Below are 15,714 nucleotides of genomic sequence, written 5' to 3'. Positions count from 1 at the left end.
TGCTTTTAAGATAAGTGATATAGGAAATACTTCGATCATTGACTTGGATCACCAAAAGGCCAACTATCGAGTAGGAAAGTCAAATATTGCATCAAAAAATTATCACATCAAAAAATGGACATCAAGCCAAATGATTGATTAATGTGTCGAAGATTAGACTTCGTGCTAAAGTTTTAATATCGTGTTGAAAGGATCGGATATTATACTGAAAGATTAGATGTTATAGGAAAATAGACATACCGATGGAATAGACGATATGATAAAAGAAAGAGCGATATATTAGAGGTTAATACAAAATATCGAAAGATCAGACGTCACAAAGCAAGATTTAGGATGAATAAATATTTTTCCATGCATTTTTAATACATACATATACAGCTTAGGAAACATCGAATTTAGTATAGATTAATATCGTTCATATCAGTCTGACATAGGAGGAAGAAAATAAAAGGTTGGATTATGTCATAGATTATATTAAATCTTATGAACGTGACTCAATAATATGAAGAATTTAATGTAAATAATATTCATAGAAGAAATTAATGATTAATAGAAGTGGGATGAAGACGTCAAGATGGGTGCCATTTAGATTAAAAAATCATGACAGTTGCTAAATTAAGGATGTTTAGTGAATATGATTAGTATTACACAATAAACAAGCAACATATGCAATGAAATATGCATGTCTTATTGAAATGAAAAATGTTATGATTAAGAAATAAAATTAATAATAATTTTTTTTATTCATGAATAATTAAATATTTAGAGAGTATAATAAAGTTGAGTCTTTTATGATAATACATTGTAGTCAAAAGATGTGACGGTCTAGTGGTGCAAAAAAGGCTATTTAAAAAAATGATTAAAGCTAAAAATAAATAATTATATATTTTTAATTTATTTATATGGGATTTGATGGGAAAAAAAAGCAAGGGGAGCCCGCGATGGTCGCCCAGTTCTTTCCGTCAAGCGACCAAGGAGACGCCCGACACAGTGGCGGGCCACACGGTAGTGCCTGGCCGTCACCTCCACTGCTGCCTAGTACTCACTGGGCCGACGTCAAGTTTTGCCACTCGTTTGAGTGGGTGGTGCTTGGGAAGCCAGCGGAGGTGCCGTAACCGGTGAAGAAGAACTTGATGCTCTTGGTGAGGCCATGTTTGCACTGGTAGAGATGGTTGAGCGAAGATCGGACTAGCGAATGGGGAAGCGGGTTCGGCGGGGAAGCTGGTTCACTTCGTTAGTGCATTTTTGTTGGAGGCACTAAGACTGTTGGCTTTGATACCATGTTGAAAGAGGATAGAAGATACAGATTGGAAGAAGTCATTTCCATTAGTATGTTCCCTTTCCTATTTATACAGTTTAGGAGGGAGGATTTTCCTCAACAGATTTTGAATGTGAATTAGTTGTAATGGTCTTAAATAAGATAAGATCAACACCATATTATTTATTAAATATTTTAATAATAATTTTCTTATTATATAAATTTATGTTGATGATATTATTTTTTGTTCTACTAATGAATCTTTATGTGAATCATTTGCTAAGAATATGAGCCAAAATTTTAAAATGAGTTTAATGGGTGAATTGATATTTTTTCTATGATTATAAATTAACTAAATAATGAGATTTTTATTAGTCAAATCAAGTATGCTTTTGATCTATTAAAATAATTTTACATGGACAATGCTAAGGCTATCAAAACATCAACAAACATCTCTACTAAACTAGACTTTGGACAACGAAGGAGAATGCTTTGATCAAAAAATATATAGAGGCATGATAATTAGTTTACTATACCTTACTGCAACTAGGCCTGATATAATATTTAGTATTGGGCTTTGTATAAGATTTTAGTCTAATCCTAAATAATCTTACTATAAAATAGTAAAAAAATTATATTTTTAAAAGGAATACCTAATCTAAGATTATAATATCCTAAATCTAAAAATTTTGACTTGATTGCCTATGCTAAGGTTGACTTTACAAGATTTAAAATTAATAGAAAAAATACCTCTGAAACTTATTTGTTCTTAGGTGTTACATTTGTTTGTTGGCCATCCAAAAAGAAAAACTCTATCACATTATCTATGGTTGAAGCTAAATATGTTGTGAAAGGTGAAAATTGTATGTAGATAATTTGAATGAAAAATACTTTAGAAGATTATGGATTTTACTTCAAAAATATTTCTATAAAGTGTGATAATACTAGTATAATTTTTTTATCAAAAAATCCTATTCAACATTCTTGAACTAAGCACATTAATATTAGACATCATTTCATTAGGGATTATATAAGCAATCATGATAATTTTTTTAGATTTTATTGATATAAAATATCAATTAATAGATATTTTTACTAAATTACTAAATGAGGAATAATTTTATTTTATTATAAAGGAATTAAGCATGTTAAACTTGAATGGGTAAATTTTGATATCATTTTGTGAAAGCTAAACAAAAAAAGGTGCTCATGTTAGCACCATTAGACTAGCAGTACTATTGCTAGTGCTTTTTGTTAGCACCACCCAAGCTGGTGGTACTATCGCTAGCAACCCAACCCATCCTCTTTTAAAATTAGGGCTTGCAATAGAACTGCCCTAAACCCTTTTCCAAACCCCTCTCGTTTCCTTAGTCGACCTCTCTCTCCTCTAACCTTCTTCTTCCTCCTTCCCTCGTAATCCTTTCTCCTCCTCTAAAACACCCTCTAGACCTCCTTCTAATCTCTCTTGAATATTTCTTCTTCGTTTTCACTTATCTAAAGCCTAGGAGTCTCATACCTTCTCCCTCTACAAGCCAAAGATCAAGTTAAGAACTCAATCAATCTTGTTAGTGATTGAGAAAGAGGCTTAACTTAGTAAAAGGTTAGACTACAAGGATAACCTATAAATCTTTCTTTTATTCTCAATTTGTAGTTTGTTCTTATTCTTATTTTTGTAATATATATTGTAGTCTTCATAGCACCTAAAAGATCATCAAGCAACAAGGGAAAGAGAAAATTAGATAAAACCTATGACACTACTCTATTTGATTCCTATGAACATATTGTAAGATTTTCAAGATTTAAATCTAAAATTATCCGGAAAGGAAAATATGTGGACTTAGAAGATTTTGGTGAACTAGAAATAATCCAATGGTTTACTAATTTAAATATCTTTCCTATTCTTTAATTTAGTAAACTAATTTATCCTAGACTAGATAAAATGTTTTACAAGTAGATGAAAATGATAGGACATCCACTTATCTTCTAAGGCATTATATACCTATCATAGATAGCATAATTTATAATATCTTAGGTATTACTAAAAATAAGACAAGGTTGCTTTTTTCTAAGACAATGAGACATCAAATCCTTGGAGTCGAGTTACCTATCACGAGAGTTATGAGCATCTTTTACTATTTAATACAAAATTACTGTATCATATCTTAATTTAATTTTTATTCCTTAACAACATCATCTTGGTAAAGTTAATACTCTGAAAATATGCACCATGTATTGGATTATGACAATACATGATTGTAGCTTTGGTTACCTTATATGTCAAAACATGATTGATATATTTGAGAAGGATATGATGTTTCTATTTGGAGGCCTGATTATTAAACTTTTACATGCACATGACACTCATTTCACCATACGAAGAAATCATAAAACTAGATAGATTTAATATCATTAATAGAAATTTATTGAGAAGATTAAGGTATAATATAATTATTGAAATATGGATTAGATTACCTAGAAGAACTGATCCTCCTTCGCCCGAGCATGTACCAAACACACATATATATATGGGCAATCATTCTTCTCCTACTAATCCCTTTAGAATGAGAGACCTCTAGCGGATCTATCACCTTTTTCATCTTTTGAGTTTATAGCAGCTCAATTGGACCATCTTGAGCTTCATCAAGATTAGATTTTAACTGAGATATAGTATATTTATCAACATCTTGATACTTTTGATACACTTTCTTATTTTATTTAGACATATTAGATTATCACCACCCAGGTAGATTGTATATTTTTTTTTATTAATGATAAAGAGAAAGAAATACTAACAATATCTATCTTTACCTTTTGATTAAGTAATACTATGCATATTTTTACCCTTTCATGTTAAATAGGAAAAATTATCTCATGGTATGTTTAACTTATGATGATGACTTATGATATTATTTAACTAAAATGCATACTAAATTTATGATCAAAATTATTTCAACTTAAACTCAAGACTAATATTGAAATATTATTATTTTGAATTTGAGTTCATTATATTTTAAGATAGCATATAGACGGGAGAGTCTGACTCCATTATCAATTGGTTGTCATTATTAAAAGGAGGAGATAGTTGAATTTTGAATTTTGAAGATGAAATCAATTAATAAGTTTATTAGACTAATATGCTTTTAAGATAAGTGATATAGGAAATGTTTCGATTATAGACTTGGATCATCGAAAGGCCAACTATCGAGTAAGAGAGTCAAACATTATATCAAAAAATTATCACGTCAAAAACTAGACATCAAGCTAAATGATTGATTAATGTGTTGAAGATCGAATTTCATGCTATAGGTTCGAATATCGTATTAGAAAGATCGGATATTACGTTGAAAGGTTAGATATCATAGGAAAATCAACATACGGATGGAATAGACAATATGATAAAAGAAAGAGGGATATATTAGAGGTTAATATAAAATATCGAAAGATCAGACGTCGTAAAGCAAGATTTAGGATGAATAAATATTTTTTCATGCATTTTTAATACATACATATAGAATCATAGAATTTAGTATAGATTAATATCGTTCATATCAGTCCGACATAGGAGGAAAAAAATAAAGGGTTGGATTATGTCATAGATTATGTTAAATCTTATGAACGTGACTCAATAATATGAAAAAGTTAATGTAAATAATACTGATAGAAAAAATTACTGATTAATAGAAGGGGGATGAAGACGTCAAGATGCGTGTCATTTAGATTAAAATATCATAAGACAATTGCTAAAGTAAGGATGTTTAGTGAATATGATCAGTATTACACAATAAACAAGCAAAATATGCAATGAAATATGCATATCTTATTGAAATGAAAAATGTTATGATTAAGAAATAAAATTAATAATAATTCTTTTTTATTCATGAATAATTAAATATTTAGAGAGTATAATAAGGTTGAGTCTTTTATGATAATACACTGTAGTCAAAAGATGTGACAGTCTAGTGGTGCAAAAAGAGGCTATTTAAAAAAAATGATTAAAGCTAAAAATAAATAATTATATATTTTTAATTTATTTATATGGGATTTGATGGGAAAATAAAGCTAAGTCCTAACTAACTCCAAAGTGCTGATGTATATTTTTAGTGATATTGATCTCGTGAACAAATTGATGCTGACTAACGCACGTGACTACATAAATACTACTTGGAAAGCTTCGTGCGTGCGTCAAATCCACGTACTTCGTGTCACTAAATCTGGGGAACATGAATGCAGTGATCGACCCTTATCGTTTTGGTTGGATGACCTAATGCCGTGCCCGTTCGCCTACATTCACGTGACATTTTAATCTTCATGTACTATCCAAGTGAGACATGCCCTCTGCCCTTCTTTATCGAGATGTGAAAAATGGAAGAACTTGAATTTTACTTTCTAATTAGTCTGATGCACTTTTCTATGCACGTTAAATATGATAATTTTGTTTGAAGGATTCAAATGAATAGTATGATCAACGCTTCATGAGGTCACATGAAGATCCAACATCAGACAACATCTCATGAGGTTGGTCATGCGGGTCTCATTATTTTCACTTTTACCCATACCAAACAGAAACAAAATAATAAATAATAACAATAACAGTAACAGAAATTTAAAGAGCTTGGAAGTCATTTAAGATCCAGACTTTGTTCAATAAGCGAAATTTCACATACATCAAACTCAATCCAAAAATAATATCAAATGTTTCGGCTCGTCTCATTTCGAGAACCATGTTTTGGCAGTCAATTCATGATCGACTCATGTCCCAAGCTCGATCATCCTCACAGTTCCCGGCTACAATTGGCCGGACTAATGTAGCTCGAGCTCCGCTTGCCCTAGAATTCAAATAGGAAGAAGGCAGAGTCACGTGGAGGCTAGCGCGAGGACAAGCAGAGGAATTCAAATGAGGAGATGCGTCGTTCTGGGGTCTCCAACCCGAAACCAATTTCGGACGGGTCCACTGTCGTCTAAGATTCTGACCGTCAACTTAAATCTGATTCGGATGATTAAATGGATGCATAGTGTTAGATTTAAGTCAGGTGGTTCACATGAAATTACACAATTAGATGTTAAATAGATTAAATTATTGATCCGACCATTGCTGAGCCGAACAGGACTCAATCGCCCCATCTCATTCCCGGGTGTTACTTAGATCCTATTAATATCATATTCTTTATATTTAAAAATTTCATATTAAAATCTATATAATTCTGAAAATAAAATAAATAATTTTATTTATTATAATATCATCAGTTGTGTTAATAAAAAATATAACATGTGACGTAATGTGTTGGATCACACAAAGATGATTTTAATATATATATATTTTTAACGATCTTATCGATAAAAAATAATCTCAATAACCTTAACCTATGTGTTAGAAATAAAATAAATATTAAAATTACCTTTTTTTTTCATCACTTTCAAAACGATCCAACACATTAATGTAATTGACAATGCCATGATAAATAAGATTATTTATTTCATCTTCAAAATTATAAATATTTTAATATAAATCATTTTAGTATAGAGATCATAATATTAATAGAATCCAAGTATATAAGATAATATATAATTAACCCGACCTGTGAGCCTAATTATATATTAGTTCATATACTTAGATCTTATTAGATTTTCTAAAAAAATCTATATCTAAAAAATAAAATATTAGATTTTCTATGATTTTAAAAAATAAAATAAATAATTTTATTTATGATTAACTGTATTAACGGAAAACACACATGTGACATTGGATCACGTGAAAGTTTTGAGAAAAAAAAATAATTTTAATATCTGACAGATTAGAAATAAAAAATTTTAAAATTATATTTTTTATTAATATAGTTGATAACATCAGGATAAATAATATTATTTATTTTATAAATTTTATAAATTTTAATATTAATTTTTAAATATAAAAATCATGATACTAATAGAGCCTTAATTAGTCCCTCCAAATTAAGTAAGTATATAGTGATACTCCTATCACGATATTTAAGCAAAAAAAAAAAAAAAAACGACGAAGCCGCCGCGAGACGCAAAAGAAGTCCAACTTTCAACATTTTACCACTTGAAATTTGTCCCAACACGCGCACTTTTTAAATGTTTTTTATTATTATCTCCGGGTTTGCCTGCTCGGAGAGGACTCCAGCAAGAATAGAATCATTCCCATTGGTCGCTGATGACAGGACGCGTAGTTTTGCCCAACCAACTAATAAGCCTTTACTCGATGGTGTCTTGGCTGGGACACCGCATCGGTGACTATTTTTTGGGATTAAACTCTGACGCGCATTCCGACGAGTCCGCTTTACCCCTGGTCTCGCTTTTCCTCCTCCCCCCCTTTTAAGTCTCTCTCCCTCTCTCTCATCGATCCGTCCCTCCTGCTCCCTCCGACGACGCGCACGGCCTTCGAAGCGGCCGGCTTCTTCTCTTCCGTCGCCGGAGCCGCGTCCTTTCTCTGTCCTCTGCGTCTCCACATCTTCGATCTCTCGCCGACGCTCCCGTCCGTCTATCTCGTGTCCTTGAACCCTCGTCGGAAATTTGCAGCCGATTTCCATTCGAGGTCTGTTCTCTAATCATCATCTCCTCCTTTTTCTTCAAGCCTTGTTTTGTTCCTTGACTGGAACCTTAATCCGAGACTCTTCTCTGTGATCCTGGTGCTTTTATTGCTCCTCTTGCCTCTTTCTAGTGCTAAGCGGCTTTTTTGTCTGGAAATTGATTGGCGTCTTCAATTCGATGGAAAAAAATTGTTGATGTCATTTATACGTAAAAGAGGCTGTAATCGAGTCGCACTTTATCAAATTGGTTGCTCTTTTCTATGAAATGAATCTTTATGGTGGCACTTATTGAAAAGTTAGGGATCGAATAATCTGATCGTTTTTGTGAAGGCACGAGATCTCAAAGTTCTCTTGCGTCGCATATTAAAATTGTTTCCAATAAAATTCTGTTGATCCTGTTTGACCGTCGCTTTGCGATGGTTAATAACTGCATGAACTAAGAGGGGGAGCTTTCCTATTTTCTTAACCGGCAAGAGAGCAACAATTTACATGTTAAGATATTATTATGTACTAATCGAGGATGGAGACAGTTGACTGTACCATTGGTTGTTATATTGGTAAAATCCTTTTTCAAATTGGATTTATGTGTTGTCCAGAATAGTTTTTGTTCTTATCCGTTTTGCTATGAAGAACTATGACAAAAATCTTTTAAGATCTATTTAATATTCTTGACTATTTGTTGCATTGATTTTTAGTTTTGTGTTATCTCTACCCAATTTAGAAGCCTTTCCCCTCTCCTATGGCTGCTGGCATTATTGAGAAGTCAAATTACTATTTTCTTAGGAAAGAACATAAAAATCTGTAGAATTTGGGTTTTATGCCATTCATGAGCTGGTGTCAAGATCTTTATAAAGGGCAGATAGAAAAATTGTAATGCCTGATTACTTGAAAGAACTAAACTGAACGGGAATGTTCTCAATATCTTTCTTTAAGACGAGGTGATCAAGGGTCATGGTATTTTACATGGCCATAAAGATACGGGTGCTACTTCACTAAAAACTTCTGCAAAAACATCCTTCTCTGCTTTTCAACATTACCAAATGGATATTATCATTGGAACTTTGTTTATCTTCATGTAGTTTTGTGATCACTTATAACACTCTTTTAAATTAGATAGACACTGTGATAAGATAGTTCCAGACGTTGAAATATAGTTAATAGCTTATTTGTTGACATCCAGTGAGCTTATTGCTTTCATTGACATCCATGTTTGTTTGTAAGTGGTGATAGCTCTATAATTAGCCTTCCAAAATGATGGAAATATGCACGGAAATGCTGTTTATGGAATTTTGACAAATCCTGATGTCCATTTTTGTACTATACTGCCAGTTCAGTGGAAACAATTTCCTAAGACTGTGAATAATGAAGTTTGTGTCTCAGAGTGCTTTCTACATTTCAGGGTATAGTTTATCTTCCATCTCAATATTAATTTTTGAACTTCAGTTGGGCTGTAGCTGTATATGTTTGTATCTTGTGCTAACTAAAATTCATGTGCATTTTAGTAGTATTGTAAATAATGTTGTTTTTCTGGATTGTTAAACACATAGGTTTTCTTTAAATATCCAGATCATTGTTGTAAACAATTAACAGATCTTAGAAAAATGCTTTGTTGTTGTGGAGATTCATTGAAGATCAATTGTTATTGGTTCATATTATCTTGAACTTACCAATTCATTCTTGTATGTGATTTTATTTTTGTAGGTTCTTAAGCTTTTTCATACTATTGAGCAAAGATTTTAATTTCGAATGATACCGCCCGTATCGGACGATACGTACCGGTCCGCCAATAGACCGGTACGCGGACCGCCTGCTATCGGGCGGTACTGTCAATTGAGGCTGTTTCCGCCCCATTACCGCTTGAAATCTTTCGGTAACGATCGATTTCGACCGTTGCTGCCTGCTATCGAGCGGTATTAGCGGAGGGAGAAGAAGAGGGAGAAGAAAAGGGAGAACTTAGAGATCCAGTGCCGCTCTCCCTCAACGATCCTGATCTGTTGCTGCCCTCCCTCGTCGGACGCTGCAGATGAGATGTCACTTTCTCCTCGTCTGAGGCGATGAGGCCTCAGCATCGTCAGCGACTTCTTCTCATCCGTGCGGGGAGAAGAAGCCTCGGTGACGTCACCGAGGCTTCGTGAGGAGAAGAAACGAGACGACGTCGCCCTTTTTCTTTATTTTGTAACCTTTTTACCATATATATATATATATATATATATATATATATATATATATATATATATATATATATATATTGATCGGTACGCCAGAGCATACCACTCAGTATGCTCATACCATATCGAGCTGAGCTCGAAATGCCGGTAAAATTACAAACCTTGCTATTGAGTAACTAAAAAACGTTTGAAGTACTTTGAAAATCCTAGAAGATAAAGATAATTGACTGAAAGTTGAACCAAAGTGGTGAAGCTTGCTTTTCAGTTTTCAGTCCACTGGAACTCAGTCTCTTTTCTTTATTTGGCTTTAGTACTCTTGAATGAGAAAGTTCGAGATTTGTTTAAATGAGTATGAACATGAATCAAATGATGATTTGTGTAGTTAGATCTTGGGAATAGGATGTCTAGGGTTGAATGTTCCAACAGACTGAATTGTAGTCATCTAGAGTCTGACAAATATCCAGATAGAGAAATATTTAATCAGTTAATTGCTGAAATATCTGATATACATTATCGAGTTTATTCCAAGAGTTGGTCAAAGTTTAAGGTTTGGTGGCTTTTTTTTTTATGTTTTGCTCCTTTTAAAATGAATTTTTTCTCTATTAACATCATTGTTTAAATACTTATACTTTACTGATTTAATCCTTTCCATTCAGGTCAGTTGGTTAATGTGTTGGTATCTTTTTCAACTCTTGTACCATAAATGAAGTAATTATTATTGGCCCCACATATCCTATCATTTAAAAAATTATGTCAATTTTGTACTGAGGTGAACTTTGTATTAGTTGCATTAATGTGAATCATTGAATATGCTCAAGCTATTTGACAAGATTTTTTCTGTTCAAATCTAGCCATTTGAATTATTTAGTATTTATGTAATTTCTTATTTCAGTTGGATACTGAAGTTGACAAAATTTTGAGTCCTTTATGAGTTCATAAAAGCAAACTGTTTCTAATTTTCTTTTGTAGGCTGACATAGTTCAGAGAAGCATCATGGGCACAAACACACAACAAAATTCTGTGGATTCACCCAAAACACCCAAAGCAGAGATAGACACAAGAGCGCCTTTTGAATCTGTTAAAGCTGCTGTCAGCCTTTTTGGTGAGGTAGCATTTACATCTGACAGAGCTACTGTGAGAAAGCCAAAGCCTCCACCCATTGAGGTATATGTTCCACTCTCTGTCTATGAATTCTGATTAAAAATAATTTTATCTAGAAGAACTTCATTGTCTGTTCATTTTATTTTGAATTTAAGATGTAGGATTTGGAGACTTTGTCGTCTCTTCATTTTCATTACTGTCTGAGTGATCTAAAGATGTGCTATTTAGAGAGAGACTCCAAATTATAGATACAAGGAATGATGTTGGCTTGCTACTTCTTCATTTAAAGCAAACAATTACCCATGGAAATAATAATGTAGTTGTTCTATATTTCTTTTTGGGATCCTGTCCAAACATATGCAAGAAATCTACATCATCTATAGGGGGTTATATCATAACTGTTGATTTCTTTTCATGTAATGGACCTGCAAAAACTTCTATTCAATAGCTTTTGGCTTTTATCTCAGGACACTTAATATGTGGTTCAATATTTCTTAAAAAAATAATACATTTTCAGTGTCATGAATTTAAAAGTACCTGATTTATGGATTAAGAAAGTGCGGCAATTGGATTCCCTCATTGAGTCATAATTTAATGTGTTATGAAGTGCTCTATTGGTCATTTCATTTTTTGTATGTTCAACATAAATAAGTTGTTTTTTCTTTTTATATTGGTTTCATATGGGTCAGTGCTAGTCTGTTTTCTGCACTTTGATCAATCAATTATATCACAAAGCATATGCTCCAAACTTCTCTCTCTTTTAACAGAGGGCTTTAGCTAAGGAGACACAGCTTCACTTGGCTAAAAAGGAGCTTAACAAGTACAAGGAACAGCTTACTAATGCTGAAACAACTAGGATCCAAGCACTTGGTGAGTTAGAGTGGGCTAAAAGAACTGTTGAGGAACTGACCAACAAACTGAATTCTATAAATGAGTTGAAGGAATTGGCTCTAAAAGCTACTGAAGCTGCAGAGACTCAAACAAAGAAACTTGAAGATGTGAGCTCTGTTGAAAATACTCGTCAGGGTGGTGTCTGGGAACAGGAATTTGACAATGCAAGGGAGCAGTATGCAGTTGCCATCACGGAGCTTGATGCTGCAAAACAGGAACTTAGAAGGATCAAGAAGGATTTTGAGATATCAATGGAGTCAAAGCTCACTGCCATCGAGCAGGAAGCTGAAGCAAAGCAGCTACATGATGGCAACACTGAGAAGGTCGCACAGCTGTCGGAGGAGATTTCAGCTGCTCAGGAATCACTTATGCATGTGAAGCTTGCCACTGATCAAGCCCGTCAAGAAGAATCAAAGATTCGCATCGAGAAAGATGCTGCCAAACAGTCTTACAAACAAGCTCTAGAAGATACTGAAAAGAAATTGGCTTCTTTGAAGAAAGAGTTTGATCCTGAAGTTCATAAGAACCTTGAGGCCAAGCTGGCAGAGACAACTGCTAAGATTGGAGCCGTGCAGAAGGAAATAGAAGATGCCCAGACTTCAGATGTGGAGTTTGTTACAACAGTGACTGCTGAGCTTGATGGTGCTAAAGAGATGCTGCAGAAACTTGCTGAAGAAGAGAGTTCGCTCAGGAGTTTGGTTGAGTCCCTGAAGCTTGAGTTAGAAGCTGTAAAGAAAGAGCACACAGAGCTCAAAGAGAAGGATGCAGAAACTGAATCTGTTGTCAGTAACCTTCACGTCAAACTTCAGAAATGCAAAGCTGAGCTTGAGGCAGCCATAGTTGCAGAATCCAAGGCAACTTCAGCATCTGATGATCTAGTGTCAGCCCTTCATCAGCTATCATCTGAATCTCAGAACGCATTGCAGGAAGCAGAAGAAATGAAGAAAAGTGCTGAAGAGCTAAGAGGTGAAGCAGAGGCAGCCCGAACCACCTTAGATGAAGCAGAGAAAAAGTTGCAGGTTGCTTTGAAGGATGCAGAGGAAGCAAAAGCAGCAGAGGCAAGAGCCCTTGAACTTACCAAGGAACTTTTTGAGAAAGCAAATGTTGCTCGTGCATCGACTTCTGAGTCTGGGGCCAACATAACAATCTCAAAAGAAGAATACGAGTCACTGACCCGAAAGGTTGTGGAGTCTGAGAAGCTGACAGAGATGAAGGTTGCTGCTGCCATAGCTCAGGTAGAGGCTGTGAGGGCCAGTGAGAATGAGGCAATCAAGAAACTTGAGGCAGCTCGGAAGGAGATGGAGGATATGGAGACAGCAACGGAGGAGGCACTGAAGAGGGCTGAAATGGCCGAGGCTGCTAAGAAAGCTGTTGAAGGAGAGATGAGGAGGTGGCGGGAGAAGGAACAGAAGAGGGCTGCTGAGACTGCCTCAAGGATACTGGCCGAGACACAAATGTCAACAGAAGCATTGCCGCCAAGACCCATGGTTCAGAGTGTGAAAACCGCAGAGAAGAATGAAGAGAATCGGAAGGTTGTTAGATCAACGGTTTCAAAAAAGGCACTTCTGCCAAACCTCAGTGGCATATTCCATAGGAAGAAGAGCCAGGTTGATGGTGGCTCCCCATCTTATCTCCCAGGCGAGAAGCCTGTCTGATCTGATACTATCTTTACTAGCTTCTCTTGTTGTATGATCTGACGGTGTGTTTTAGGCCTGAGAGCATGTGCAGGGGTTTTGCTTATGTATAGTTCTGAAGGTTTGGCTCTTTGGTTGTTTCTGAACTCTAGTTTCATGTTCCAGTTTCAATGTTGCTACACGCATATCACTTTTCTGGGTGTTGTCTAGCTACTATCGTCCTAAATACTGATTCATTTGATATTACTGAATGGTCAGTAAAGTTGCAGAAAGCCTCAAAAGGAAAAAAAACCTACATGCAACTGAAGCTTACAGGTCAGTGAACTCTCTATAGTTGTATTGAAGTGATACATCAGACAAAGGATGGTTGTCTCCAAAGGAGCCTAAAGGTCCGTGCCCTCTAACCCCCTTAGACAAAAGCTCAAAGATGCTCGAGTAGAGAAAACCATGGTATAATGGTTTTGATTGGTAGACTTTCGAAAAGATGTCCTATCTGTTGAGGTGGCATCAGATTTAAATTTAATATTATTTTTCTTATACTAATACTTATTAAGTTATGTTTTAAATTATCTATAAAAAATATATCATCAATCAAGAGATTCAATTTGTTATTAATATTTTTAATATTAATGATTTTTTATTCATTATTATTTTTTAACGTAATATATTTTTCATCTCAATTAATGAGTTTTAAGAAATTTATAAGATCTTCAATTATGTGTTTTAAGTATCCACTATTAAGATATCATCTTTTGCTTTTAGTTTTTGTTTAGAGATATACGAAAGAGTGATTTGTTTTAAGTACTCGTTTAATTCTGGGTCTTTTATGCTTACATCTATCTATTTTGTCTTTTGGTTTTAAATCATTCATGGTTCATTTAGGAATCTTAACTAATTTATGATTATATTTCTTAGAAGAGCATGTGTAAGCATAATGATTAAAATTTTTCCAAAAGTTATATTTAAGTGTGGTCATTTTATAAATTTAGTTAGTTTTTTATGTGTACTACTATTTGTGAAACTAATATTTTTTTTAATATATAATCTTGTTTAACAAGAATCATATCAAATGATTTATTTTCAAATTTAAAATTTTCTAATATTTATCGTAGAAACATTTTTTTCCTTTTTAAGAGTATCTATTATATTATTACTATTAATTGATTCTCCTGAGTAATGTTCTAATATCTCATTAATGATAATTAGGTTTTTATATTTTTAAAGTATTTGATTTTTGAAATAACTCTTTTTTAAGTTCAATATTAGATGATTTTAAATTTTTACATTTAGAGCAAAGAGTACAAGATGTTAATATATATTTGTTATGCATAATTTTTAATTTATTAAATTCATTAGTAAGTAATGCATGATCCCTTTTCAGTGAATTATATTTCTTATCCTTTTTTTTTGAGTTCATCATATAAATCATGAAATGCTTTAAGTAATTCTTCTTACGATAAGAAAGTTTTGGGAGACTCAAATACCTCATTATCGAAAGCCATTAAGACATAATTTGTCACTTCTTCTTCATTTATTTGCTCTTCCACTTTTAACCCAGTTAATTCATCTCACGTTGCTTTGAATACTTTCGTTTTTGTTGACTTCTTTTTTAATTGTAAATACTCATTTTTAAAGTGTCATAGCTTTTTGTACTCAGCATATTATTATATCTTTCTTAGACTCACTTTTATTCTTACTTGTTGAATATTAGATTTTGATGATGAAACTAATTGATAAGTGTTTATGATTTGATTTGTGTTTCGAGTGACGTATGATGCTTCGATCAAGGAGAGACAATTAAAGTAGGAAGAATCATGTTGGGCCGGAGAAAAACATGTCAGAAGATCGGACGTCACACCGGAAGATCGATCGACGTATCGACAGAAGCCTTCGGGCCATGGTTTCGGGCATCGGGCCAAGAAGAGCGGATATTGCACTAAGAATATCGGAGTTGCGAAGGTCAACTGACCAATTGGGCAATAGGCCACAAGAGAAGACGATGCGCCGAAGAATCAGATGAAGCATCGATAGACCAATGACATACCAAACAACATGATTTATGCTTAGTAATAATTGTCTGGATCGAAGTATGTTTTATGTGTGCAGGATTAACA

The 15,714-nt window shown here is 33.7% G+C and overlaps 1 protein-coding gene across 2 annotated transcripts; it reads left to right on the top strand.

Annotated features, from left to right (window-relative positions):
* Positions 1-7,557: 7,557 nt before the first annotated feature.
* On the top strand, positions 7,558-13,809 carry LOC135610220 (WEB family protein At5g55860-like). 2 transcript variants are annotated; one of them, XM_065104448.1, is made up of 4 exons: positions 7,558-7,811; positions 9,136-9,206; positions 10,944-11,138; positions 11,843-13,809. In XM_065104448.1, the coding sequence occupies exons 3-4, from the start codon at positions 10,968-10,970 to the stop codon at positions 13,619-13,621; spliced, it is 1,950 nt and encodes a 649-aa protein (XP_064960520.1). In that variant the 5' UTR covers positions 7,558-7,811; positions 9,136-9,206; positions 10,944-10,967; the 3' UTR covers positions 13,622-13,809. The 2 variants fall into 2 exon arrangements, with proteins under 2 accessions (XP_064960520.1, XP_064960519.1); XM_065104447.1 differs by lacking the exon at positions 9,136-9,206.
* The last annotated feature ends 1,905 nt before the right edge of the window (positions 13,810-15,714 follow it).

The sequence above is a fragment of the Musa acuminata genome, chromosome BXJ2-4, assembly GCF_036884655.1.
Source record: "Musa acuminata AAA Group cultivar baxijiao chromosome BXJ2-4, Cavendish_Baxijiao_AAA, whole genome shotgun sequence".
In the NCBI taxonomy this organism is placed as follows: domain Eukaryota; kingdom Viridiplantae; phylum Streptophyta; class Magnoliopsida; order Zingiberales; family Musaceae; genus Musa; species Musa acuminata.
The sequence above is the reverse complement of the archived record's forward strand: the minus strand, read 5'-3'. Positions and strand labels throughout refer to the sequence as shown.

Coding starts and splice junctions, on each gene's coding strand:
- LOC135610220 (XM_065104447.1), top strand. CDS start 10,968: ATGGGCACAAACACACAACAAAATTCTGTGGATTCACCCAAAACACCC. Junction 11,139..11,842: donor CAAAGCCTCCACCCATTGAG/GTATATGTTCCA, acceptor CTCTTTTAACAG/AGGGCTTTAGCTAAGGAGAC.